This window comes from Abramis brama (assembly GCF_963993115.1).
Source record: "Abramis brama genome assembly, chromosome: 22".
Classification (NCBI taxonomy): Eukaryota; Metazoa; Chordata; class Actinopteri; order Cypriniformes; family Leuciscidae; genus Abramis; species Abramis brama.
In genome coordinates, this window is record NC_139984.1 from 28,126,718 (window position 1) to 28,154,702 (window position 27,985).

At 35.7% G+C, this 27,985-nt stretch overlaps 2 protein-coding genes across 3 annotated transcripts in view; both read left to right on the top strand.

The window, feature by feature from the left end:
- The window catches only part of fyco1a (FYVE and coiled-coil domain autophagy adaptor 1a), a 40,764-nt gene extending 20,312 nt beyond the window's left edge, over positions 1 to 20,452 (top strand). For both annotated transcript variants that reach the window (XM_084099078.1, XM_084099079.1), the window contains exons 9-18: positions 491 to 583; positions 1,655 to 1,773; positions 1,984 to 2,151; positions 3,662 to 3,814; positions 6,979 to 7,214; positions 9,573 to 9,711; positions 13,365 to 13,460; positions 13,548 to 13,758; positions 14,826 to 14,935; positions 18,775 to 20,452. In XM_084099078.1, the coding sequence (XP_083955204.1) occupies positions 491 to 583; positions 1,655 to 1,773; positions 1,984 to 2,151; positions 3,662 to 3,814; positions 6,979 to 7,214; positions 9,573 to 9,711; positions 13,365 to 13,460; positions 13,548 to 13,758; positions 14,826 to 14,935; positions 18,775 to 18,850 (1,401 nt within the window). In that variant the 3' untranslated portion in view covers positions 18,851 to 20,452. The remainder of the gene's footprint in view (positions 1 to 490; positions 584 to 1,654; positions 1,774 to 1,983; positions 2,152 to 3,661; positions 3,815 to 6,978; positions 7,215 to 9,572; positions 9,712 to 13,364; positions 13,461 to 13,547; positions 13,759 to 14,825; positions 14,936 to 18,774) is intronic.
- A 1,729-nt stretch (positions 20,453 to 22,181) lies between these two features.
- ghrhrl (growth hormone releasing hormone receptor, like) overlaps positions 22,182 to 27,985 on the top strand; it is a 44,015-nt gene continuing 38,211 nt past the window's right edge. The window contains exon 1 of the mRNA XM_084099544.1: positions 22,182 to 22,293. Coding sequence (XP_083955670.1) covers positions 22,228 to 22,293 — 66 coding nt within the window. The 5' untranslated portion in view covers positions 22,182 to 22,227. The remainder of the gene's footprint in view (positions 22,294 to 27,985) is intronic.

Genomic DNA, 27,985 nt, shown 5'->3' on the forward strand with positions numbered 1-27,985 from the left:
AATAATTTGTTTCTGTGGCAAATCTCGTAATGCCAAAATGTATCAAATGTATTGCACTTTGCTGTTGATGTGCATTTTATAAATGCAGTGTTTTTTGTTGTTATTTATTAGTTTTTACAGTATTGTTAATTACTAATAGTAAAATTAGAAAAGGAATATCAATAAAAGCATGTTCCGTACATATACATGTACCTCTTGCAGCCTTTTTGGTTGTTTTTACATGTCACAGCAGTTAAGTGAGAAAAATAATTTAAGCTGAGCAGTGTGAACTCGCACTGCAAGTCAGAAACCCGTAATTACAGTAATTCTGACATGACATGAATGCATTTTCTTTGAATGCCACTTTAGTGGTTTTATTTGATTTACTTAGTGATTGACATAAATCCAAGCACATTTTATGTAAAATTATATTTTAGTATTCAAATCATTTTTAATATTTTCTAGTACTTTATGTATTATTTATTTATATAATTATTACTTTTCAAACTAGAGTCTTAATGAAGAGATCGAGGGTTTGAAAACTCAGCTAGACTTGGAGTTGAAGAAGACATCTGAGCTGGAGGCCAAATTATCAGAGTCAGAGGTATGTAAATGTTTTGAGCCAGGTGTGACTCTGAGTGAGGACTGACTAATACTTTCATTTTAATGATCTTCATGATCATCAGATACTTTTTGCATACCAGCATGTGAATCATTATTATTCATCTCTGTTGGCTGATAACACTGACATTAGTAGGTGATGAATGTCTGATCTCTTACTGCTCCTTTTTTTCTTGTTCATTGGAGACCCACTGTGCGAGACGGTGAAATAGACGACAAGAGATTGGGGCTAATTGCCAGACAGTGATGAATAATTTGCTTCTCATTAAGTCTATAATTAGGAACAGTGCATAAGGTTTCTAGCAGATATTTGTCAATTAGAGTACAAGTGCCACTGTAATTATCTTCTATAATAATATTCTTAAAATTGTTCAGCTTTTTGCAACAATAAAACCTATGCTGTTGTTGTTTTTTCTCTCTTTTTTGCATAGCTATTGAGTTAAAATATATATTTACAATTACCCTTGGAAAATGGTATTGTGGCAGTACAATGGTACAGTGACGGTATTTGATGGTTATACCATGGTGTTGAATTATGCCATATTCATGCACCATGGTATTTACATGGTACTCAATATACTTTAAAGAATACAACAAAACATGGCATTCCTTTGGCAGTACCATAGTATAATAGTGATATCAGATTGTAATACTGTGGTACTTGTAGAACATGGAAGTGAAATACCATAATACTGCCATGGTACATGTCGAAAATACTGTGGTAATACTGTGGTACTACTATGTCTAAACAACCATGATAGTACCATAGTATGTTTTTTGTAAGTGTTGCCATCGTACATGTCCAAAAAGATAGTTAGGGTTAGTTATTGTACGTTTTTGTTAATGCTAAAGGATTAAATGCTGTTGTTTCAATATTACAGTACGAGGTAATCAAATCAGCACTTTTTTTGTTCCTTGGATAAGATGAAAATCAAGATAAAATAAAACAAAATGAGACAAAATAACTGTACAGAACATTGTCAATGTATGTGAATGTTTGTGTGTCCAGATTGCATTCATGCATTTGGCTGTTTGTTTGTGTGTTTATATTTAGGGAGTGAAGATAGAATACTCTCGTCTGATTGAGGAGAAGGATTCTTACATCACTGATTGTGAGACTCTGATACGTGAGAGAGAGTGTGAGACGCAACAACTGCAAGGAAGTGTATCAAGGTGAGCGCATTCAAAAGCATTATACAAGGGTTAATGCAGCACAGATAATGGATCTGCATGAATAAAAGCCATCACTAATGGATTTCCAAATGGATCCTCATGTTAAGGATTTCTTGGACCCTTGAAGAGATTCGGTTTTAGTAATTATTGTTTAGGTTATATTTGTATGCAATATTATTAAATTCTTTTTGCTTTTTCTGACTGCCTTAGCACCAAAGAGGCTCTTAGTGACGTACAGAAGGAGAGGGAAGAATTGAAGCAGAAACTGGATCAGGTGTTGACAGAGACTCAGAACCAGCATCTCCAGATGTCTGCTGAGCTGGAGGATCTGAGCCAAACCAAAGTAAACCTGGAGGAACGGCTCATTGAACTTATTAGGTCTGTATATCGCCTAGAACTTCAGGGTTAGCATCTCTTTCCTAACCTAAAATCTGGGTTATTTCGTTGTTAATAATAAGTCAATTTGTTTTCATTGTTATAGGTCAGGGTTAGGTTTTAAGGTTAAGTTTTTCTAACATGTAAGGCTTTTTGCCCATCAAACACACATTTTTCCTGATAAAAGATTCAGTGCATTCTTGTGGACTATCTCACACTCAGAATGATTAATTTCAATCTTTGTGTAAATAGTTTTGGATGATTCATTTTACTTTGTCATTTTGAAAATCCTTTAAATAGTTGTAAATAGTTTTTTTATATATTTGAAAATAATTGGAATATTTTAGTTTTTTGTTGTTGTTTCAAAATTCTTGTAGTGAAAATTATTGGACGCTTTTGGTCGGAAATTAATTTAGCTTTGTCTGCTTTCTTTTGTTGTCAATAGGCCTTTACCTGCTTTGCTCATTCTTATAATAATAATTAATATATAATAATAAATGTTCTCTGTTTTAAATTATAAAGCATATTAAATGAATAATAATATATATATATACTCAATTCAATTCACATTTATTTGTAAAGCACTTTTCACAGTACATATCGTTTCAAAGCAGCTTTACAGAAATGTATATATATATATATATATTTTTCTCATAAAAAATTCTAGGGGTGCCAACAATTATGGCCAGCGTGTTTTGGAGAAAAACATTTATTTCATAATGTGATTTACCCCCCACTTTCAATTATTTTACTTCAATGAAAGGTTAGATTTTTGTGAATTTTTTGAATGAAAGATCAAAAGGATAAACAATGCAGATTTATTTTTTACAGCCATTTTTTATCATATTTATCAGGGGTGCCATCAATTTTGACCACGACTGTATATATATATATATATATATATATATATATATATATATATATATATATATATACATACACACACCAGGGGATAGAAAGAGAAAGTAAAAAAAAAAAAAAAAAAAAGGATTTTAACAGATGAAGCTACTCGAATTCTCAATGAAATGTCAAGAAAACTGATAATGGGAGCGTGAAATGTTTTTATATCAAAGAAGCACACATAAAAGCAGATCAAGAGCTTGTTCTCACCTGCCTTTCAGATTGCTGTTGCTGTATATCTCTGTTTAATTCAGTCCCTTTGTAGATTATTATATTCTTATGGTTTGTAAGGTACCAGTAATTCTCTAAGCAAAACAAAATTAAAGCTCAAATATCTACTGAGCCAGAATGCTGAGCAAAAAGATATAAGGGTGCTGCTGCCACAAAGATATTCTGGATGTGCATAAACACCTGTTTGATAAAATCTGCAGTTTGGTGTGGATAAAATGATATAATCAAACAGCTGCAGATGTGATAAAAGTTTCCTCTCGACGTGAAATGGAAATGAAATGGCTGACCATGAAAAGCGCTTTTAGACGTTAAGGACACCAAGAGACACAAGAGAACCTTGGAGTCTTCCTTCAATTCTCATCTCCTCATCTCTGTTTTTTAGGGATAAGGATGCTCTGTGGCAGAAATCGGATGCTCTTGAGTTCGAGCAGAAGCTGAGAGCGGAGGAGAAGTGGTGGCTGGTGGATAAAGAGGCTACACACTGCCTGGGCTGCCAGGGCCAGTTCACGTGGTGGCTGCGACGGCATCACTGCAGGTGGGCAATCTAGCGAACACCTGCTCTGATCTCAAGGTAGAGGTGGAGTGAAATGCAAAAGAACAGCAGAAAATTGATTTATGAATTTTAAAAAGCTAAGTAATTTAGGTTACTATTAATTATATATATATATATAAATAACTTATAATAAGAAGATACGGTAATTTCAATGTGAGGTAAGCGTTTTCTGAGAAACACTCTTGATATTTGAAATCAACACCCAAACAAACACACGGCTCCCTTTATTGCTCTGCCCCCAAAATAATGAACTTGCTATGCAACACAGGCAATGACTAACAGCTGGCGTTAAACATTCTAAGCTTATAAAGCGTGGAAATGCATGTGTCTTTATCATAGCTGACGGGCAAGCACAATAATAATGCAAATGAACAAACAAGCAAGACTTCGATGTTAGTCGCGAGCACACCAGCTGCAGGCAAACAATAACACTCAAAACTGTCATGTTACTATAGCTAAAATTACAACAATAGCATATCTTTTTTCTGTGAAACCAATGTTACTTACGTATCGAGCAGAAACAAAGCAACCTTGGCATCTCTAACGTCTCTCCAGTGCTGAAAAGCTTTTCCAGTATTAACGCGGGTCCTAGCTCTTGCCTGATTGTAACTCTTCTTCGTCCAATAATATTCCTCAGAACTTTTCCTCTTTGGTAATATCTCAGCCATCTCTCTTTCTACAATCTTTCTACAAATGTCCGGCTTGCTCACTCTCTCTCCTCCCCCATCATAAGAGGACACGCCCCCTACTGCTGATTGGCTTCAAGATTGTTGTGGTGCTCGGTCTGATCGGTCCAGGACTACATACAAACACTTTTTTTTTTTTTCAGCACACACACAGAACAGACATTAGCAAATATTCACAATTTGTTTGATTTGGTGTTGATTTTCAATAGTGTTTGTCAGAAATTGCTTACTGCACCTTTAAAGTATTGTACACATTTGTTGAAGAAAGGCTCTAAAAGAAAAAGCAGCCCCGCCACGTTAGTAAAAACTGGAAAAGTGCTATTATTTCTTCTCTTCACATCATTTGGAACTATATGTGCTGTGAAAAGCTCTATACACATTAATATTGATTTAAATATATTGTAAAATAATGCAAATATATTCAAAAAAAATTATTTAAGTGAGATTTAAGTGTTCAACTAATTTTTTGTTTCATCTGTATGCGCAGGTTTAGCCCTGGGCACATTGTCATTCTTTTCTCAGCCAACACAACACATTTTTCGACTGTTTGCCTTGTTTCCTGATCTGCATAAGTACTTTTGTAAATCTGGCTGAAACAATTCAGATATAGTCCAGTCATTTTAAGCCAAAATGGGGGTCAACCTTGAAAAACATTGCAACAGAAGCAAACTCAACTGATTTTGTATCCTCAATATGTCCTGAGTAAGGGAAAAAAAAGCCCAGAAGAATCCCATTAGGGGAAAGTTTCGAAAAAGAACCAAATATAGCCTATTCATATGCCTATTCATTCTTTTTCTTACGTGAATAGGGTAAAAATTGTAACCTTTAGATTAGAGTTGATTACTTGCATCAAGACAAACAAAAATGTATTACAAGTTTTTTTAAATTGTTAGTTAACATGGACAAACGGTGCATAATCTAATGACGCATGTGCTAATTTGCATAAATACCACAACAGATCTAATCATTGGGTCTAGCCAGGTGAAAATGTCTTGTTGAATCTTGTTGACACATAACAGTAAAATACTTAATGTTAAGGTCTGAATGGAACCCATTTAGGCTACCCATGAGCATTAATACATAGAGACAGGAAGAAGTACTTTAGAAACCAGCCTTTATTCATTTTTATGAGATGGGTCCGGGCTAAACCCAATGTTTAGATCTGTTGTGGTATTTATGCAAATTATCACATAAGTAATTAGATTATGCACCGTTTGTCCATGTTAACAAGCAACTTCAAAAAACTTGTAATACATTTTTTGTTTGTCTTGATGTAAGTAATCAATTCAGTAATTTTCATGGTGATATCTAAAGGTTAAAATTTTACCCTATTCATGTGAGAAAAATAATGAATAGGCGTATGAATAGGCTATATTTGGGTCTTTTTCTAAACTTTCCCCTAATGGGATTCTTCTGGACTTTTTTTTCCTTACTCAGGACATATTGAGGATACAAAATCAGTTGAGTTTTCTTCTGTTGCAATTTGTTCAACCTTTTTTCATAAAATGACTGGACTAATAACGCTTGCAAATAAACAACTGTCACTGGCACAATTTGGTTTTAGTCAGTCCTCCCCTCAAGACTTTTAGACACATACTGAGTTTTTATAGCAATTATTTGGGTACATTAAATAGTGCTCTGTTTTCAGGACTTATGATTATATTACTTTTTTATGATATTTTAAGACCTGTTGAATTATCTGACAACAGTTTTTTTGCAACAAACTCAACAAAACATGTTTGGTGCCTGAATGAATTAGTCACTACCCTTGTCAATGATTCAGTGTTCACCCTTGTCAGGTTTGGTTCGATTAAAGCGAACCCTGGTGCTATTGCTCTGTTAGTGTGGTTCATTTGAATAAGTGTGAACGCTGCCATCTGAACCCTGGTGTGAACCAAACAAGTGGACCGAGAGCGGAAAAAAGATGGGTCTTTGTCCGCTTCCAAACGAACTCTGGTGTGGTTCGACTGAAATATGAATGCTACATGGACCAAAGACATCTAAACGAACCAAAAACAGGATGTGATGTTATGGGATGTGACCCTAAAAAGGACAGAATGCTCAAGCAAACCTGTTTTTTCTTATCATAGGAGCTACATTGCCCATTACAGTTCAGTACAGGTGTAGGAAATTTTTATTCACGAGTTTTCAAATCCATCATATACCATCATATGTACTCACATACAGTGAGTGCATTTATCCCAGCACACAACATTGTTTTAAATATATGTCATAATAGCTGTTTTTTTATTTTGTATATTTAGGCTTTGTCTTAGAAATCAAAAGCAAATCAGGACTAAATGTATCAATTTCTTTTTTTGAAGAAAAAGAACCAAGAGAACCGAATGTGAATACACTGAAGTATTTCAGACTCAATATAAAGAACTTTATGTATGGTGCTTTGTTTGGTTTGGTTGTGCCGAATATTGGGACTTATGGTTATTCTGTGTTTCCTGGCAGGTTGTGTGGCCATATCTTCTGTTACTACTGCAGCAACAATTACGTAATGACAAAAACCGCAAAGAAGGAGCGCTGCTGTCGAGAGTGCTACACGCAGCACGGCGCCGTGGTGGAAAGATTTACGAAGGCTGAACTCAACAGCTCTTCAGAAAACCATCCACCACCCCAGACAAACGCTGCCGGTCAATCACCACCACCACCACCACCACCCTATATACCCACACCAAGAGTTACAGGTACAGATACACACAGCAGAAAACACACCCTTCATGTCATGTTGGAATGATTGTATTCATAAGTTGATTGCTAAACTTGTAATTGTTTTAACCGTGCAGTTTAGTTTGTATGCATTTTGTTCATGAAGAATAGCTAGAAAACATTACTTTTTTAGCTGATTCATGAGGCCAGACTTGTGCAATCATCTCGCATTTCACATCATTCCCTTTGAGAGTATGAAAAACACACCGAATTTGCATCCTTTGCTCTTCATTGTGTTGCATTAGTGCTAAAAAGCTTTCTGCCTCCTCATAGCAAAAAAGCATAATATGCGTAAAATTGGCCATTTTATTCTTTATTATATCGTAGTGTCTGTCTTGTATGTAGGAACTTCCCAGGTGGTTTGAGTTGTTATTTTTTAAAGCGAGTTTTAAATTCTGGCAACTTTTTTCCATTAAGAGCACCCTAAAACTTACTTAGCATGCATCAAAGTTCATTTTTCTTTCCTATAATCTCTCCAAATAAGGGCTAAAAAAGAAAGGTGTTGTCAGCGTTTTTCATTTTGAGTATGTGAATACAGTGGCATTTATGAATTGAGAGAACCTTCAAGTGCTTGAATACATTGTTTTGCCTGGCATTCATCTTTTGTGTCTGAAGATTGTCTTTATGAATAAACTGAATTGCCAAGAAGCCCATTGTAGAATGCTAAAGGATCAGGATTTTGTTACAGAGCACTTTGTATAACATGTGTCATTGTAATTGACTGATGAATTGGTCTTCACAGGCAGTCCTATCATTGATTGTATAGCAAATATTGCTTGTTATAAAGGTTTCCATTATGACATACACAAATTATCTTCTTCAAGGGGGCGCTTGATGGCTCAAAAACCAGATACTTCATCAGGCATGCTCATATGTCAGGATTTTTTATTCTATTGCAGATATTTTTACACAAAAAATTGCAATTTGTTTAAATTAAGATTCCTGACACGCAAGTCAAATTATATAGAGTCATCACAGACTGTGATTGGTCCATTCTGGCCTTCGCTGAGAAAAGTAACACATACCATGTGACATTACCATCAATGCATTATCAGTAATTTACACTTGAATAATGAAGAAACTTACAAACTTACAAACAATTCAGAAACGATACTTTAAAAAAAAAAGAAAAAAAAAAAAAAGAAGAAGAATTTAGATCTATACAGTGTTATTTTAGTATTATTTATATACTATTATAGTACTTATCAATAGTGTTGTAGTCAAGATTACCTAAACCAAGTCCAGGTTGTATCCCTGCAGGTCTTGACTGGTCTTGAAATAGTACTGTAGTTACTAGTAATATAGGGTAGTAGTTAAATAGTACTCAAGGTACTACAACACTACTTATTAATATTTTAAATTAGCTTTTATTTCTATGTTTTTTTTTTGTCATTTTGTTGTGTTCTTTTGTTATTTTTTTAAAATAGTTCTGTTTAGCTTTAATTTGTTTTTAGTTTAATCTGTAATTTTATTTATTCGTTTTTACATTTAATTTTACTTAAAGGGGTGGTTGATTATGATTTCACTTTTCTATCTTTAGTTAGTGTGTAATGTTGCTGTTTGAGCATAAACAACATCTGCAAAGTTACAACACTCAAAGTTCAAGGCAAAGGGAGATATTTGCTTTTAAAGAAATCACTTTTTAAGGACTACAACAAACGGCTGGTAGGGACTACAGGACATTCCTCCCGGGTTAGTGACATCACCAACCCTAAAATTTACATAAACCCCTCCCCTGAACACGATTTATAGATTATCATGACAGAATATGCTAATCAATGACTAGAAGATAACTACACATAAGCTGCATAAATTCACCAACTAACCATTCAGAAATGTTGTCTACATGTTTTCACTTCTTGAGTCTCTCCATCTTTCTGACTCCGGTTTGAACATAAAAAGCTAAATGTTTTTTAAATTTTCAGTGCATGTCTGTGTGAGGTAAAAGGACACGAGCTGTTGAAGCTCCGCCCTCTGTGCCGGGAGCAGCAGCTCATTTGCATTTAAAGGGACAGACAAAAACTGCGTTTTTGCTCACCCTCAAAAAGTGACAATTTTAACATGCTATATAAAATATCTGTGGGGTATTTTGAGCTAAAACTTCACATACACACTCTGGGGACATCAGAGATTTATTTAACTTCTTGTGAAAAGGGCATTATACCACCCTTTTAAGCTGTTTAAGTTGTTAACATATGATGGATCTAGTGTTGTTATTTTTAAGTCCTGCCCGTTTTTAAGGAACTTTGCTTCATGCTAATTGTCTTTCTACTCACTTTTTACATTTCTTATGGGTTGATGTCAAAGTTGATGACTTCCTGTGTCCTGACATGCAGTTACAGATCCTGGTGAGAAGCCAGATGATGGGGTGTTTGACATCATAACGGAGGAGGAAGTGAACGGGGTCTATGACAGCGACTCGCGTACCACCACTGGATCACAGGAAGAAGGAGAAGGAGGGCAAACTGGAGACATGTAAGATTGTAAACACACAAACACACACAAATAATTGAAGACAACACCACCTATAAATACGCTACCGTTCAAAAGTTTGGGGTCAGTTTTTTCCCCCAGGAATTCATACTTTTATTCACCAAGGAGGCTTTAAATTGGTCAAAAGTGACAGTAGAGACATTTATAATGTTACACAAGGTTTCTATTTCAAATGAATGCTTTCTATTCATCAGAGTATTCAGCATTGATAATAATAAATGTTTCTTGTGCTGCAAATCAGCATATTATAATGATTTCTTAAGGATCATGTGACACTGAAGATTGGAGGAATTATGATAAAAATTCAGCTTTGATCACAGGAATAAATTACATTTTATAATATAGTAAAAAAAACCTGGCATGGTACCCTGCAAATATTGTTGGCTCTTATAATAAAGTGCTTGTGATGGTCCTTCTGCCTTCTGCTGTCTGCCAAATGAATAAATGTAAATGTAAATAGAAATACATTTATGCAACACACAAGTCTGTGTGAAAGCATACTTTTGTGGTAAATGCTACTCAAGAAAGATGTGAAGCTTTTAGCTTTTAGACTTATTGCAAAGTGAGAGGTGATGCTAGATGCACGTTTTCATTTCAAGACAGTTTTTATTCTTTTAACTTCACAATTATTAAAGGAATCATTGAGGAACCACATTCATGAAGTGAAATCTGAATCAGAATTGTTCATAGGAAGTGTGCACAAACGAAGTAGAGACAATGGATGCGCTAAAACATTCCCATGTACTCACAACCACACTCCAAATGGTCCAATTTGTAGCAGAATTATCAAGATTGTCCCGGCTGCATCACCGGGTCTCTGTTTAGAAGATTGTGCTGTGATGCGTCCCTAAATAAGTGTTACAGACAGACAGGAAGCCCTGCCGGGAGATTGATTGTGAAAGGGATGATGACTGTCAATTTATGCATTTCATTCCATCTTGGGCACATTTTCTAACATTTGTCACTCTGAGATGAGCACCTGCCTGGCATATAATTTCACTAGCAGCCCCAAAGCCTCCTGTGGGTGAGCGAGTTTCCGTAATTACAAACGCACTCTCCAGGAAAGGAGAGAGTTTTGATGGAACAACATTTTGTTTGTGATTTATTAATTAAATTTTTTTTAGCATTTATTTTATGTCTATCAAAGTTGTTTTTTTTGCGTCAAACATATCGGAATATGTATGCACATTAATCCGCTTTTTTTCTTTTGCCGCTGTGCTTTTAAGAGCTTAATGTATACATCTTTTTCGCATGTTAAATAATTAATGGTTCTTGCAGGTGGTTTAATGGTTTTCGGGTCCTTCAGTAACAGTCTCTGCAATGCTGCGTTAGATTGTGACCAATTTATATAAAGATGCTGCTACCAACAACTCCATTAAAACACAGTTAGGTCCCTTAAGTAACAACTTACACAATCATGCAAAAAATCTTGGAGTCTATTTTGACCCTCTTCTCCAATTTGACAAGCATGTAAATGCAGTTGTATGTAAATGCAGTTGTAAAGAGTAGCTTTTTTCAACTACGATCTATAGCAAAAGTGAAAAACTTTTTTATCTAGTAAAGACCTTGAAAGTGTGATTCATGCGATAATTTCCTCTCGATTGGACTACTGCAATTCTCTGTACGTTGGCCTACCTCAAACTACACTGTCTCGGTTACAAATGGTTCAAAATTCAGCAGCCAGATTGCTAACAAGAACTAAGAAAAGGGATCACATCTCCCCTGTTCTTGCCTCATTGCATTGGCTACCAATACAATTTAGAGTTGACTTTAAAGGACAATTCCAGTGAAAAATGAACCTAGGGGTAATTAACACATGGTTACCGAGTCGATTGTTCCCTGGGATGCGTTTTCATGAAAATCTAATGTAAAGAGTTTCATCTCTAAAAACAGATTAGCTTATAACGCTAGTATATGGGGCACAGAGTAAGTAAAAGTAAATCGCTAGTTAATGCCACTAACAAGGCTCAAAATAGCCTCACACTAACACGGTAGCATAATTAGGGTCCCTACATGCAAACCGAAGCATTGAGAACTTTGCAAGTGTACAGACAGTTTAATAAGAAGAGACTTTATAAAGACAGAACATTACGCGTTTACAGGCATCATCTTGGAAAACAGTCTCGACTAATCGAGTCACGAACGCCGTTTTCCAAGATGACGCCTGCCTGTAAACGCGTAATGTACTGTCTTTATAAAGTCTCTTCTTATTAAACTGTCTGTACACTTACAAAGTTCTCAATGCTTCGGTTTGCATGTAGGGACCCTCATTATGCTACCGTGTTAGTGTGAGGCTATTTTGAGCCTTGTTAGTGGCATTAACTAGCGATTTACTTTTACTTACTCTGTGCCCCATATACTAGCGTTATAAGCCAATCTGTTTTTAGAGATAAAACTCTTTACATTAGATTTTCATGAAAACGCATCCCAGGGAACAATCGACTCGGTAACCATGTGTTAATTACCCCAGGTTCATTTTTCACCGGAATTGTCCTTTAAAATCCTTATTTTTGCATACAAGGCCCTACATAGTTCGGCCCCAGATTATATTTGTGATCTCATTAGGCCATACACAACTGTTTTCAACACTGATAATAATCAGTATCAAATTAGCATATTAGAATGATTTCTGAAGGATCATGTGACACTGAAGACTGGAGTAAATTCAGCTTTGATCACAGGAATAAATAATAATTCATTAAAGTATTAAAATAGAAAACATATTATAAATTATAATAATATTTCACAATATTACTGTCTTATACAGTATTTTTTATGCAGCCTTGGTGAGCATAAGTGACCCCAAACTTTTGAACTTTAGTGTAAATGTGTTCAAATGTATTCATCTGTATAATTATATTGCACAAGTTCCAGACTATTATTGTTTATTATTATTTTTGCAGCTTAGTTTTTGTATTGGGAAGTTTTGAGATCTGAAAGTGACTGTAGGTTTTTATTGTACAGTGAACTGTTATTTAAAAAAAATCAAGGATAGTTAAATTTTTCATTATGCAGTTTTAGACAGGTTAGACTAAAGAAGAAACTCAATTGCTTGATTGATTTTAAAAGCCGACAAAATGTCTAAATAAATAAGCCTCTAGCTTTAGTACACAAATTTAGCTACTGGGGTTAAAGATTTGAACAAAGAAAATTTTCGCACTATTTGTGCTTCAGACCAGTGTTATTATAGTTAACCAAACCATTAATTAAAAACATTTGTGTTGCTTGAAATATTATTTAACTGAAATAAAATATAAACAACTTTAAACATATTTTGTTTCAGATAGCTGTCAAAGCACTAAAATAGTACTAAAATAACTAAATCTAATGAATGAAAATGATTAAATACTATATAGAAACATTTGAAAAAATAAATATTACAAAAAAAATAATTGAAAACTTAAGTGAAAACAGAAAAATAAAATCTAATTCAAAACATTAACAAAAACTATAATAGTATATCAATCATAGTTAAATATCACTGTTTCAGATGATATGATTATGATTTATACAATAAAATGGGTGAAAATATCCCATAGATGTAAGTCATATCTAAAGATCAGAACATTCTTAAAAAAAACCTTCAAAAAATGTCCCCTCAATTTATGGTTTATTGTGATTATTGTCTTTTACAGTAGCATATCAAGTGATGTGACGCCTGATGAACAGGAAGAGATGATCTCTACTTTACAGGATGCAGAAATCACCCTCCTCAAGTCAGGAGAACTCACGTTAGTAAACACACACACACACACACACACTCATCCTGCTCCGCTATTATTATTATTACTGTTGATTCCGTGCATGTCTTTCTCTAGTACCTCTGTGCCTCTGGATATAGATGAGATTTCTCATTTCGGTGATGGTTCCCGAGAGCTCTTTGTTAAGTCCAGTTGCTATAGCGCCATTCCCATCACCGTGGGCGACCACGGGCCCATCATCACCTGGGTTTTCTCCTCCGAGCCAAAGAGCATCTCCTTCACGGTGGTGTACAGAGAGACACTTGACACACCTATTGAGCAGGCCAAGGTAACAAACACACACATACATGCGCTTCAACAGCTTGCAAAGATCCACCATCACTAAAGTTGCTTGCTGTGAAATATGGCCTAGTCAGTGAGATGCTCTAATAGTTCATGAAAAAATGCTGTTGTACGAGCAAAGAGTCTCATTACAGGTATAATTTGGTAATAGGTGTCTTTGTGTGTGATTTATCAAAGCTCAGATCATAACTCTAAATATTGCCTCACTTTTAGTGTTGGGGAATAACAAATAAATTAGAAGAAATATTCTAATATTATAATTGTTATTATTTACTCTGACTTACTTCTGTGGAAAAGAAGGACATTTTAAATGGAAAAGACGAAAATTTGTGTTCTCAGAAGACATTGTGCATTGTCTTTATTATTATACTAGTTAAATATAGTTGTTTATGGCTATGTTTTTAAATAGTTAATTAAAATTATTATGGTGTTTTTATTATTATTATTATTATTATTATTATTTAGTTGGATTTAGTTGTAATTCATGTCTGCATGCTTGATGATTTCACCATGATTGAGATGTTTATTGTTTTTCTGTAAGTTAAATAATAATATATATTACAATATTAAATCTGCGAGAACAATATTGCCTGATTAAATAGCATGAACGAAGTTAGCTGTTTTTTGTTCGATAACTTACGGTCTGTGTTATTTTAGTATTATTTATATACTGTTATATTATTTATTAATATTGTGAATTAGCTTTCATTTTTTATATTTTCAGTTTTCATTTTAATTAAATTTTAAGTTTTAGTAATTTATTAGTTTTTGTTTTATTATATATATACAAATACAGAATGAATGATAATTTTTAACTATCACAACAGAAAATCAAAACACTGCATTAAATTCACAAGCAGAAAGGCATATTAGATCCTTCTAATATAGCGTCTATACAAGACAACTGCCCAGAACTCAACATAGCGTGATGTCAGCTTCACATTCTCTATAGAGACCACCGATCAAAATGTATAAAGCTGTTATCGGCCGATATTGATCTGCGCCTGATCTCTCTAGGCTACGGTGCTAAATCTTTGTGTTCCTGTGGTTCAGGTTCTGATTCCTCTCACACGCTGTAACTCGCACAAAGAGACCATACAGGGACAACTCAAAGTCCGCAACCCAGGAGTCTACACACTCATCTTTGATAACTCATTTTCCAGGTACAGTAACACACAGGTGACATTTGCACACTCCGGGAAACCTTTCAGAGCTTGTGCTTCTCAGAAAAATCTATTCTTTTAAAGTCCCCCTGCAGTCCATAATTGTATCCCTTATTACTCATCTTTGATCACCAAAATGACATTTAAGTGTTTTTCCAAGCGGCAACCTTCCGGTTTCTCTCTTGAATCCAACACGTAAATTACTTAATCTGCAATTCATCAACTGGCTGCTAGAGACAGGCTCCAAAAGAGAGTCAATCCCATAGACTCCACATGTAAAAATGCCCAAATTTACAGCAGAAAAAAAAATGTTTACAGTCTGGTACTAAAAGTGGTTTTGGTCTATACAGCTAATTTTGCCCTTCATAACAACTGTGAGGGTTTTCATAACTAATCCGTTAAAATTATATTAAGCCTTAAAGTTCTGCATAATTAAGGGCGTGGCCACTTGAGTGACAGGTGGATTGCCGCTGATTTCACTGCTAGCCGTTTGTCTGCTGCCTCTTTGCCCATTTTCGGTTATCTGGGAGTGACGCGTGGTGACGCGCTACCAAGATGGCGACGGCCAGCTCCGCCCACTTTGGACTTCAAAAATGCTCTTCAGAAACCTACGGGTGACGTCATGGACACTACATCCATATTTTTTTTACAGTCTATATTTTTTTTCTTGAAAAAAATTCTTCATGCCTTAAAATATCTTGAATGTAAGTCTACACCCTTACCTCATTTAGTATAGGCGGTTCTATGAATATGCAAATGAGCCACGCCTCCACTCACTCACAGCAGCTCAGAGATCCACACGTTGACCTGATTGTGACGTCAGAATCACCAGTGGTTTCAAACTATGTTTTTGAGGCTGTCTTTTATGGTGGCCGAGAGAGCTCAACACGCTGCAACTGAAGAAAACACATGCAAATAGAAAAACACCTGCAAATTAAGAAAACATCTTCATCAGTTTCACAACACATGTGTGCTCCAAATACTCACAACACAACCAAATACAGAAACGCGCTGCAAAAGTTCACAACACAAACAAATACAGAAACGCGCTGCAAATAGGACAGAACACAACGGAAATGTTTCCGGGGAACCCAATAAGTGACGGACCCGGCTGGGACGTGCTTACAGCTGTCTACTTTTATTATTATTTTTTTTTTGTTGCAAAACATACAGAGATGACACGTTTATGACATACAACTTTGTATACAATATACAAAATGTATTTACAATATGTTCAATGTCATAAGAATACTAAAAAGAACAATGAGCTTAAGACTAAAATAAATAAATAAAGATAGAGAAAAAGAACATGAGGGAAAGACATTAATCTATACATCAGTTACACTGTACACGTTTTGTCATGTTATGTTAAAATAAGTTTCATAAGAAATGTTGGAATGCAGCTAGGGTCCAAATATGAGACGGCAAGTTTTAAAGTTGAGACACTCACACACAGATATAACACATATTTTAAAAACTTTGTTGTATAAAATGTATATTTATTTGCAACAGTTATGTTAACAGCAATAATACTATATTTCTGGTAAGACAGCTATTCAGCTGATGGACAGGCGCTGCGTTGTCATGGGAACATCCCAGGTGAAAATAATGAGGAAATTACGTTGTCTTTCGTTGCTTAGACATTCTCTGGTTGCTCCCTTCATCAACATAATGGCACACAAGTGCCCCGCTCCCTCCAAAGTGCCCAATTCAAGGGCTCTGCCGTCTGCCCTTTTAAGAGAGTAGGGCATAGGTAAAGCTCACGAGCAATAAGCACGTCCCAGCCGTCCGTCCGTCACTTATTGGGTTCCCCGGAAACATTTCCGTTGTGTTCTGTCCTATTTGCAGCGCGTTTCTGTATTTGTTTGTGTTGTGAACTTTTGCAGCGCGTTTCTGTATTTGGTTGTGTTGTGAGTATTTGGAGCACACATGTGTTGTGAATCTGATGAAGATGTTTTCTTAATTTGCGGGTGTTTTTTCTATTTGCATGTGTTTTCTTCAGTTGCAGCGCGTTGAGCTCTCTCGGCCACCGTAGTCTTTGGTTCACTGCAGTTTCTAAAGAAAAAATACTCAATGATGTTGTCATGAATTTACACATGGTTTGTCTTAAACATACACCACATATAAACAACATTAAAAGCTTGATTCTCACCACAGGGGGACTTTAACTGATATGATTTTGCTGATGTTTATTACAGTGTCAAACTGATTATTTTATTTACCTCTGTGCAATGCATTTTTGTGATTTTCTGCATTTCATATGCTGCCCATATATGTTGCCTAGCTAGACCTTGTTTTAAAGGTAGTGTAGGTAGGATTGTTATAAAAAACTTTTTTTCCAAATTTGTTTAAACTTTTTATATATATCAATGCATAATTAAAATGTAAGTACTCTGATAAAAAGAGTATAAAAATCGAGTGACTCTAGACCGTTTAATCTGTATTAAACACAGCTCATTATTTCCATTCGGGACGAAACAAAGGATTGGCTTGGGCGACTGTCACTCTCTCGCAACCATGGCAACCACCCTTTTGCCACACAGGATATGCCCATATGCGCGCGCAACCTAGGAATAGCAAAACAATGGCAGAGAAAGAGCAATCAAAAATTCACATTACCGGCATATGCAGTTAGCGAAGGCAAACAAGGCAAAAAAGGAAGACAGTACTAGAAAAGGTAATGAACAAAAAGTCTTTGAATAAAACGCGTGTCAATATCCTCGGACCCTAGTTGCACGGCCTCTTGCACGACCTCCTCTGTTTCGCCCTCGACCCCGGACCTGTCCTCGAGCTGACGATGCGGTACTTGTCTCTGGAGTGTAGTCCTCATCAGAGTCAACAATGCTTTCATCATGGAAACTCTTACATGCAGAACACCATATATGTTATGAATCTTACACGAAATTCATCTTCATCACAGTGTAAATGATGGTAATGGAAAAACGTGTATCATGCAACCTGTTTTTAGCTTTGCCTTATAGATAACTAGCTCGTTAGCGAATCAAAAAATATATATTTTAAACTTTACCAATATCAATATGCTAGCTTGATAGTGAGTACTAAAATACATCTTATTTGTTTATCTTCATAATGATAAAGTTAGATTTTTTTTATTACATGTGATTCTGACATGATGTCACTACATGCACTGCGCTCCTTCCTCTCCGCTCGTCTCAGGTAAATAATGCGTCTTCAGCTCAGCGGTCGGCGTCGCGCGTTCATGTGTTTTGGGGGCGTGGCTTTGGAAGGAGCCCAGAAGGGAGGGGGTGGAGTGAATGGAAATAATGAGCTGTCTTTAAAACAGTCGTGAGAGGTCTACAGACACTCGATTTTTATACTTTCTTTTTCAGAGTACTTACATTTTCATTATGTTTTGATATATAAATAAAGTTTAAACAAATTTGGAAAAGAAGTTTTTTATAAAAATCCTACCTACAATACCTTTAACGCATCATAGGCACACCATTGACACAAAGGTGGTAATATTATGCTGCCTACTAAGATATGCTATTTGGACAAAATTCGAAGGCATTGCATGTATCAGATAAGACAGAATGCATTGCAACAATCTCAGTATAAACAATAATCAAAGATAAAAGAGTTGGGAGAAATATCAACTATATATACACTATTGTTCAAAAGTTAGTTTGTTTAATGTTTTTTGTGTGTGTGTGTGTGTGTGATTAGCGTAGCAACATTCCACTATTATTATTAATATTATAATTAAATATTTGTCAAGTTGCTACATATGAAGATATCATATTGTTTCATTAGTGATATCTTTAGTTATTGTTTTTAGTGAAGCAATTGCTGTTTCCCCTCTGTTTTCTTTTCAACAGATTTCTCTCCAAAAAGGTCAACTACCAACTAACCATCGAGAATCCAATCATCTATGATGGAAGCGACTTCCCTTAAAAGTGACTGGTGTGTGGCGTCCTCGTGTGAACTGTTAGCGTTTTATTTTTTATCCTTAATCATTTCAGACCTGTTCCTGTGTGCCAAGGGTTTCTGATTTGAGTTTTATGGGTTAGTATAGTATGTTTTACCGCTGATAGCACAGAGGTTATCTATTGTCGCCTGTGTTTAGTGTTATGGGTGGGTTTCAAAAGCACATGTACTCATTGGGAAGAGGATTATTTGCTGGGGATGCATCTTTTTTGTGTTTTATTTTACTTGTGCATTCAGTATTTTAAAATGATTTTACAAACACTACAGATGAATTCAAAGCATCAGTGATACCCTCAGTTGAAGCACACATCGATAAACATGCAAAGATAATAATAACTCAAAAATACAGCTTTAAAAATGGCCAATTCAGAGAAGTCATTTTCATTTCTAGCTGCTTATTAAAGCAATGTGAGAATTTCTCCTTATTTTTGGGATATAAGACTTAGAGGTATCCAAAAATGGCTGCTGTTTGCAAAGATATCACGGCACTTCCATTACAGATGTCCAATACATGGTACTATATGCTCTTGAGTTTACCAAGTACACACAAAAATGTTTTGTCATATTTTTTTTAGAAAGTCTCTTTATAACAATTTGAAACCATTATGAGAATTTCATACAGGGTGAAACTGTATGGGAGAAGAAAAAAGCAATAAGTGTCTTATATGTCCAGCTGACAGGCCTTTTTTACTCAAAGCTGGATAATATAAGATGTTGTGTCATGACAGAGCCCTTTAAAAGTATATCAGTTTCACTTCATTTTGTAGACCCCACCAACTACAGTAGGTCAAATTGTCACTGGTATGACAGCAATTGAACTATTTAACTACTATAAAAAATACCATAATATTATATATGCACAATGCATACAAGTACATTCAAGTATGGCACTTTTTTATTAGTCAACTCTGCAGAATACATTGAATGAAATGGCACATACTTTGTACTGATTTAGCACTTGCACAGAGTATATCTCTGCAAATATAAGGCTGTCCGTTGTTTAATCTAATTATATTGGTTCACTGATACTCACATGGTTTTTGTTGGAACATGGAACTCACATGTTCCTTTCTGTTTACTCAAATATGTATTTCTGAATCATCATCCTGATTGGTCATCGAACATTAGGAATATGAACACTAAGGGTGTTAAATGTGCATTCAATGAACTGTCTCGCTTTTTAAAAATGACTTAGAAAGCGAATATGCAAGACACTCACATTTATCCAGGTGTAAGGTTCACGTATAATTATCCTGGTGACAAAGCTAAATAGACTGCTGCTTTTAAGAAGATTTGTTTATATATTTATATTACATCTCAAGCTCCTTTTTGAACTATGTGCAATTCTAAATATTTTCTTAATAGATCTTGTTCTTTTACAAGAGGAATGGTATTTTAAATAAATTGGTTATTTTGAAGTACTTTTTAAAAGCCATTGTTCAGGAAATTGTGAATAATTCATGAATGTCACTGATTTTAATTATGGTATTTGTGAATCTATGCAATCACTGTGCAAAGTTTACAATTCGCAGAACCCTTTAAATGTAATAAAGTTTTATCTGTTCAGCACCAGTGCAAAAGTTTTTTGTATAACACATGCATTTGTATATATGCATGCGTGCATGTGATGATAAACCGTCTTTAGTTTATCTTTGGACTAAATGAGCTTGTTTCGTCTGTATTGACATTATGTGCGTTTCCTTTCAGGAGGCAAGGGTAGGCAGTGCCTCCTCAAAAAATTGGTTTAGAAAATAATCCATATTCCAAAAATAAGACGCAAATGCAAATGTTACAAAATGTGAATTAAAAGGTGTATAAATCACTCACTCTTCTAAAGTAACAGTCGACACAGTGACACCAGCTGGTAAAGTTACAGCGGGAGTCTGCATTTCTCTTTCCTCCCCTGAGCCCATTGACTTTTAACAGACCCCCTAAATCTTGTGCTGGGTTTAGTGGGGGGTAATTGAGAATGAATGGGGAAATGTCACGTGAGAGGAGGCAGTTCCTTCATCACGCTATGACTGGATATGATTGGTTATGATTGTTTCGTGTGATAAATCCCGCCTCTTGATTTCATTTGTCTTGTGTTCGCAAATCAGTCTGAATGAACAAAATGATGGCTGATGGGAAGTCTAATTAAAAGTAGGTAAACAGCTCAGCCACTTAGATACCACGCTTTGTCACATCAAAATTAAACTTGAAATGGCCTGAAAATATGATGTGGTTTAGTGAGCAATCAGCTTGGGGAAATTAAAGGTACATTTTTGTGTCTGTGACCTGTGTTTCCCGAGCTTGATGACTGGAAATCCTAAAATAAATTGACTGTTATAAAGAACAGCTGAGGTTCCATTTACAAAAAAATAAAAAAAAATTGTCACGTGACAACATGAAGTGTAACTGGGAAATTAATTTACATTTGCTTTATTAACAAAAAACTAAAACGGAGGACTTTGCCTCCTCATTTCAGAGCACCACTGAATGCCACTGTGTGGTGTGTGACCCATCCTTCTGCTAGTAACTTGGTGGTTGACATGACATTGATGGTCATGTGGGGGTGACCTTCTTTATGTAGAATAAAACAGCTTTTTCTGGAAGAGTGATATGACTTCATCTCATGTAAGTGTACTTACTGTAATACATTTGTAAAGCAACACTTCTTTTTTTGTTCATTTAAATGAGTCAATACATCACTCCTTCTTCCCACGTTTTTGTCTTACCCTGATTTACTATGGTAAGCCTATTTTAAGTATATTTAAGACCCGAAAGACCTGCCGGGATGGTTTCGCTGAACACAGTCATGCAGAGCCGAAGCACAACCAAAATAACGTTCTTCTGCAAAATGCATAGTTTTGTTTTTTAACCGGGACCAAAAGTTACATAGTGTGCCTTTAATTGCCAGAAAAATACATGTAAGCCTAAGTGTTTTCAAAAAGTGCATTTACACAAATACATAGATTAAATGGATGCTGTAGTGCAACTAAAACTGAAATTATCTCCACAAGAAATTTGAGCTGAGTCTGCACATGCACATTAAGCAGTTTTAGATATGTGGAACAAACGCTAGTGTTTGAGGAATATCAATACAGTAATTCAAAAACAGGTTCATACTTATCTGGTTTGAGGAAAGTAAACTGAGCTGTAAAAAGAGCATTCGTTGCAATTCCCTGCAGTAGAGACGCAAAGGTTTTCACGGCGCCCGTGCAGTCCTATGAATGAATGATGAAAGCATCTCCCCTCCTCTCCTCTCCTCTCCTCTCCTCTCTTACTCTCTCTCTCTTCCCATTGGTCAGACCCGGTCTATAAAGCATTTGATTCAACTACAGCTGTCAGCGCGCGCTGTGGACATGGACACGGCTGGAGTCATGCGTTCGTGTGTTCGTGGGATCCTGTGCTTTACATCACTAACAACTGTGAGTATGCACAACCTAATCTATTCACCATTGTGCTTTATAAGGAAAACTGAAGTTGATAGTAATGCTACACATAATAGCCTACATGCAACTAATGGGATGCATTTCATTTAAAAACTCACTGCATTGTTTTTTATGCTTGCATATGTAGCCTACTTTTTTTTACATTGCACATTTGTGTTAGACGCATGCATCTTTATAAGGAAAGACTTTCATTTGTGTAGTTTGAGGTCCAGCCAAGCTAATTAAATTAATCCACGCTCTTGTAGGCCTATTGTGTTTTATCTGTATCTCCTGTATTAGCTTAACTAGGCATTTACTAAATATTGTTTTTGGCTCCGCGAGAATGTGATCGCAAGCAATGTGCATTCAATTCATGATTGCTCGTTAGGCGCTGCTTGATCGGGAAAACGTACAAATTCTACGAGGTGGCTAATTCGTACGAATTCATACGACCTCACTCGTACGAATTCGTACGATTTTTGCAAAATCGTACATATTTTACGAATTGCCCAATTCCCCAATGACCTACCCCTAACCCCGCCCCTAAACCTACCCATCACGTGGGTTTAGATAAATCGTACAAATTCGTACGAGTGAGGTCGTACGAATTAGCCATCTTTTTATCATTCGTACGAATTCGTACGAATTGGTCGTGAGATAGCGTTGGAAAGGGCGATTTTTCACTTCTGGCTCACTAGACTCCGTGAAAAAGAGTCGGGGCCAATTAAAATACCTGGACAGGAAGAAATAATCTTTTTACCTGTCAATCATTTTAGATATTTTATTTGATTATATTTTATATAGCCTATACAGGGGCGGGTATATATGTATAGCCTATAATATATATTGTTTGAGAATATGATCTTAATAAATAGTAATAATACATTTTTGTGTGAATTAAATAGAGCTCCTGTCATGAGGCTCGCGCTATGTTAAATTATAAAGCGTCTCGTTGGTAGCCTACATACTGCACAGTAGGCTATAACATTTATATCGCGTACTATTTATTGTAGGCCAAACATCCCAGTTTCCAGTGCAGGACTCTCTTTATAATATACTGCACATTTTAGTTAACCTAGCCTAATTAATTTAATGTTTTGATGTAGTAAAACACCCACATATGTAGCAGAAAAGGTAATGTTTGCATTTTCTTTTGGCACTGACTATAATTCTAACCTTGAAATCAGACAAAGGCAATAAATAATGTCATACGGAAAACGGCTGAGAATTGAACAGAGAGTTGTAACCTGACCTTTGTGGCTGTTATTCTGGTAATTAAAGGACAAGACTTCTTACAAATGGTTGTCGAAAGCAAAAATGCTGAAATGCACATCATATGTTGTGAGAAAGTGAAGTGCTGGAGCAAAACAGACACTATTTTTGGAATCAGCACCTCAAAAATAAGAAACAAGACTTGGATTTTATTTAGGGAGATGTAATCAGTTCTTGCAAAGGATCATTGTTAAGTGTGTTTTTGAGGTGCTTATAATGGTCAGAATATGCTTGTTTCCCACTGCTGGCAACTAATGTTCTTCCTCCGTCACCAACATCTCTGTGTTTTAGCCACTCTAAACTCCAGCACTGATGGAAAACAGAAATTGCAACACTTCTGATGTCAAGGTTGCTGTATGAGGTCGAGATGAGTGTGCAATTTGCTGTATCTAAGAAAGAGAAAAAAACTCTTTTGTGGAGTGTTAAATTCTCCTTTGTCAATGTGGATTCAAGAGCAAGTGTAAATGGCTTCAGATACAGATATAGGCCTATTTGGACATGTGTCTAATTTTACCTAATAACTTTCTCTCAAAGAAGGTTGTCAGCTCATCTTTCTGTGTGTTGGAGATTTTGGCTCGTGTCAAAATGACTTTTAGTTTTTAAACCATCCATTGCGTCCCCTGTGGCTGGTAAAAATGCAGGTGTATATGAGGATTTTGTCTCAGAATGAAGAGAAATGATCTCGGCATCAAAAATAAGTGCGCTCTCAACTTTCCTCTGGTGTGATTGTTTGTGCATTTGTGTGCCCATTTCCTTGGCAACTGCACCGAAACCCGTCTATATGAAGTAAATGTGGATGCAAAAGTGCCATCTGCCAGCTGAACTTGGGGGGACCCTTCTTGGAAACAGGGCAGTTAATGGATCTGTGTGCTATCCTGTAGAATGGAGATTAATGTTCTCCAGGGAGGATGAGCAGAATAATGGTCTCTGTGTAAGCGAGACAGGTGGTTTGATATGGCGCAGGTGTTCGTTTCTAAGTGCCCATACGAGTAAGCATGTTCTTCGCAGAAGTACATTAACATTTCAGCCCTTTGGAATTCATCAGTGGAATCAGTGGTTCGGTTGGCGTGTCGTTTTTAGATTAGTTGTTGCATTCATAATGCAAGGTGCAGACTGAAGAAAGAGTCTGGAAGTGTTTTTTTATTCTGCGAGGATGGATTGAATTCGGCATGAAACGGAAGTTGCGATTAGTCTTTTCTTCTCTATTGTGATGTATATCCAAGTGATAGGGCCTTTTGAACAAGAGAAAATGTGGGGCGGGGCTTGATTTTCTCCATGGGGAATTGATTGGATGGTTGTGGAATGCTATTCCTATGATCTCATGTGAGTGACAGGTTGCCCCGCCCTCACTCCAGTAAACACGTCATCAGAGAAGAGAAGAGATCTTTATTAATCAAAGAATCCTGAAAAAAATGCATCCCGATTTCCATCAAAATATGAAGCAGCACCATTATTTTAGACCTTCGTAATAAGAAATGTTACTTGAGCAGCAAATCATCATATTAGAATGATTTCTGAAGGATCATGTGACACCTAAGACTGGAGGAATGGTGATAAAAGTTAAGCTTTGCATCACAGTAATAAATTACATTTTAAAACAGATTCAAATAGAAAAGAGCTATTTTAAATCATAATAATATTTCACAATATTACAGTTTTTTTCTGTATTTTTTTATCAAATGAATGCAGCTTTGGTAATCATAAGATACTTCTTTTAAAAACCAAACGCAAACTGGTGAACGGAAATGTACATTGAAGAAGGAACCACAGCAACTTTAAGCTATACTATAACTTACATTTTTTTCCAAAGATGTAAAAATCTCTTCAAGTGAATAATTATTAGGTGAAAACATGTCGCTCTTATGGACGTATGTACTATGAATTGTTGCTGTCTACATTAGAGTACTCACAGTTAAGCAGCTCGGCATCAAAAGTACAGAAATATACGGAAAGTAAATGCCACTAATAGTATTTAATTGCTTTATTTGAAACACATGCTTGAATAGCAGGAGAAATAAAAGCAGGGACAGAAGAACATGTTGGGTCAAACATCCGCAGCGTGCAGCTCTGAAATCTACTGAATCCAGTTGTGAGTGATGTCTTAGTAATGGCATGAATGCATTATGGACTCTCTTTTTATTTCATGTCTAGAGAAACAAAAGCTTTAGTGACAAAAGCACTGGCTCTCCTCTTTCATTTTTACTCTAATCAAACCGATTGCGGCTCTGAACATGTCAAAGCGTACGGGTCAAGCTTAGCGACTGCCAATATAAGATGTAAATGATTGTGGAACATGGTGGTAGTGGTATTTCTTTTGTGTAATGCACACACACACACACACACACACACACACACACACACACACACACACACACACAAACACAAACAAACAAACAAACAAACAAACACACACACGGAGCAGTGAGCTGCCATATTTAGCAAATCTGACTCTCAATCCATTAATTGCATCAGTTTAAACAGCATGATAATAGATAAATGACTCTTATAAAGAAATGACACAGTCACATTTTACTCCAAATCAAAAGCAAATAATAAGAACATAAAATCTGTAGGGATGCACGATATATAGGTCGATCGTTATGTTCATTTTTAACGTTAACGTTAACGTTATCGGCCCGATAACAACATTTCATTTTATTTATTTCCTTCAGGCTCTCAAAAATTATATAAAAATTTAGATTTAGATTTATATATGTATCGGTTATCGCCATTGAAATATAAAGAATGATATGTATATATATGTAAATATAAAGAGCATGACTAACGTGACCTGCCAGAACTAACGCTACGCTTGATTATTATTCTGATAATTATAATACAATATTAGAAATCAACCTGGAAAGATTATTTATGAAACATGAGCAGAACGATTTCTACATAAAAACAACAACAACAAAAAAACAAACATAAAATAACAATTAATATGTATTAATAATATATATATATATATATATATATATATATATATATATATATATATATATATATATATATATATATATATATATATATATATATATATATATATATAAATGATTGATAGATAGATAGATTATTAATTATTTCAGAATTTATATAAATATAAACATGCACAAGTGGTCCAAAATTAGGATTCATTTTCATAACATAAAATACCATGTATTGTTTTTTCTTTTGATTTTCAGGTGAAGTATGACCCAAACAGTTTTCATGAGATTTACCCAGATAGTAAATAACCTAATTCTGAGGTTTCCCGATGGATAATGTAACCTTGAAGCAACAACTCGAAGTAACTCTCATATGAAAACACCCAGGGGAGGCCTGTCTAACAAACTCAATTCTAGTCCAGGGCATTTTGGGATCTTCCTAGTCTTACTTTCTAAAAATAGAGTAAAACGTATAATGGTAACAGAGCTCTATCTGGATTACTGCTATCAGATGAGAGTTTGGGCTCTTTTGGCAGCTTAGTGAAACTAAAGAGGTGATGCTGGGTGGATAGTGAGTTCAGCTTGACCTGCTTTCATTAATGATACATCACCTTTCCTTTCTACTAGCAGAAAATATCCGGTGATGTTACACCCCAGAAGATGACTCAAATGATTGAGTATTTCTATGAGACTCAGAGCAACAGAGCCATTCAGATGCCAGCCCAGAAACATGCGGATGCTGACGGCAGGTTATTCTGAAGATGTGTTGCATATTTTCATTTGGGTTTTTGGATCATGAAGGCGGCGACAGCGATGTTCTTCAGGCAAAAACTGGCATTGAAAGAAGTTTATGCATTGTTGTTTAATGTTATCTTACGCTGCAGGGATGACATATTTTGTAGACCAAAAACCTGCAAATGAGTTCGCATTTTACACTTCCGCTTCCATCGTCCTGAACTCAATGGGTTTTTTAAATAGGTTTTTGGTTAAAAGTCTACAAAAATACTGTCCTCTATAGGTTTTGATTTACATTGATTATATTTTATTTTATTTAATGGCATTGCATCATGAGATTTGGGGGCTGGTAGACATCTCACAGCCTTTACAGAGGTATTTCATATATGATGAGACAAATCAAACTTGTTTTACAGTTTCGTTAATGCTATTGTTTAGCAGTGGCTAATACAGGTTGGCTGAGCTTCTTTGAAGACAAATCTCTTCAGATCTTGAAGGATTGAGTTAATCTCGCTCTGGTTTGAATCGTTTTGAAGGGCTCTCTGTAGTTTTTCATCATAAGATATGAATAAAAGAATTCGATTTATTAGCCCGTGACGTACTGTAGTTATAGGGCAGCCTTGTAAAGAGTGTTCCTGGAAGGGTTTTTTCTTATCCTAAGTGCTGGTACTTTGGTTTAAAGTGGGACAGAATGAACTTGTGCTGGAAAGTCACTGTTCAACAGCTCTCCAAAGCTGTCATCTCTGGAAGACCAA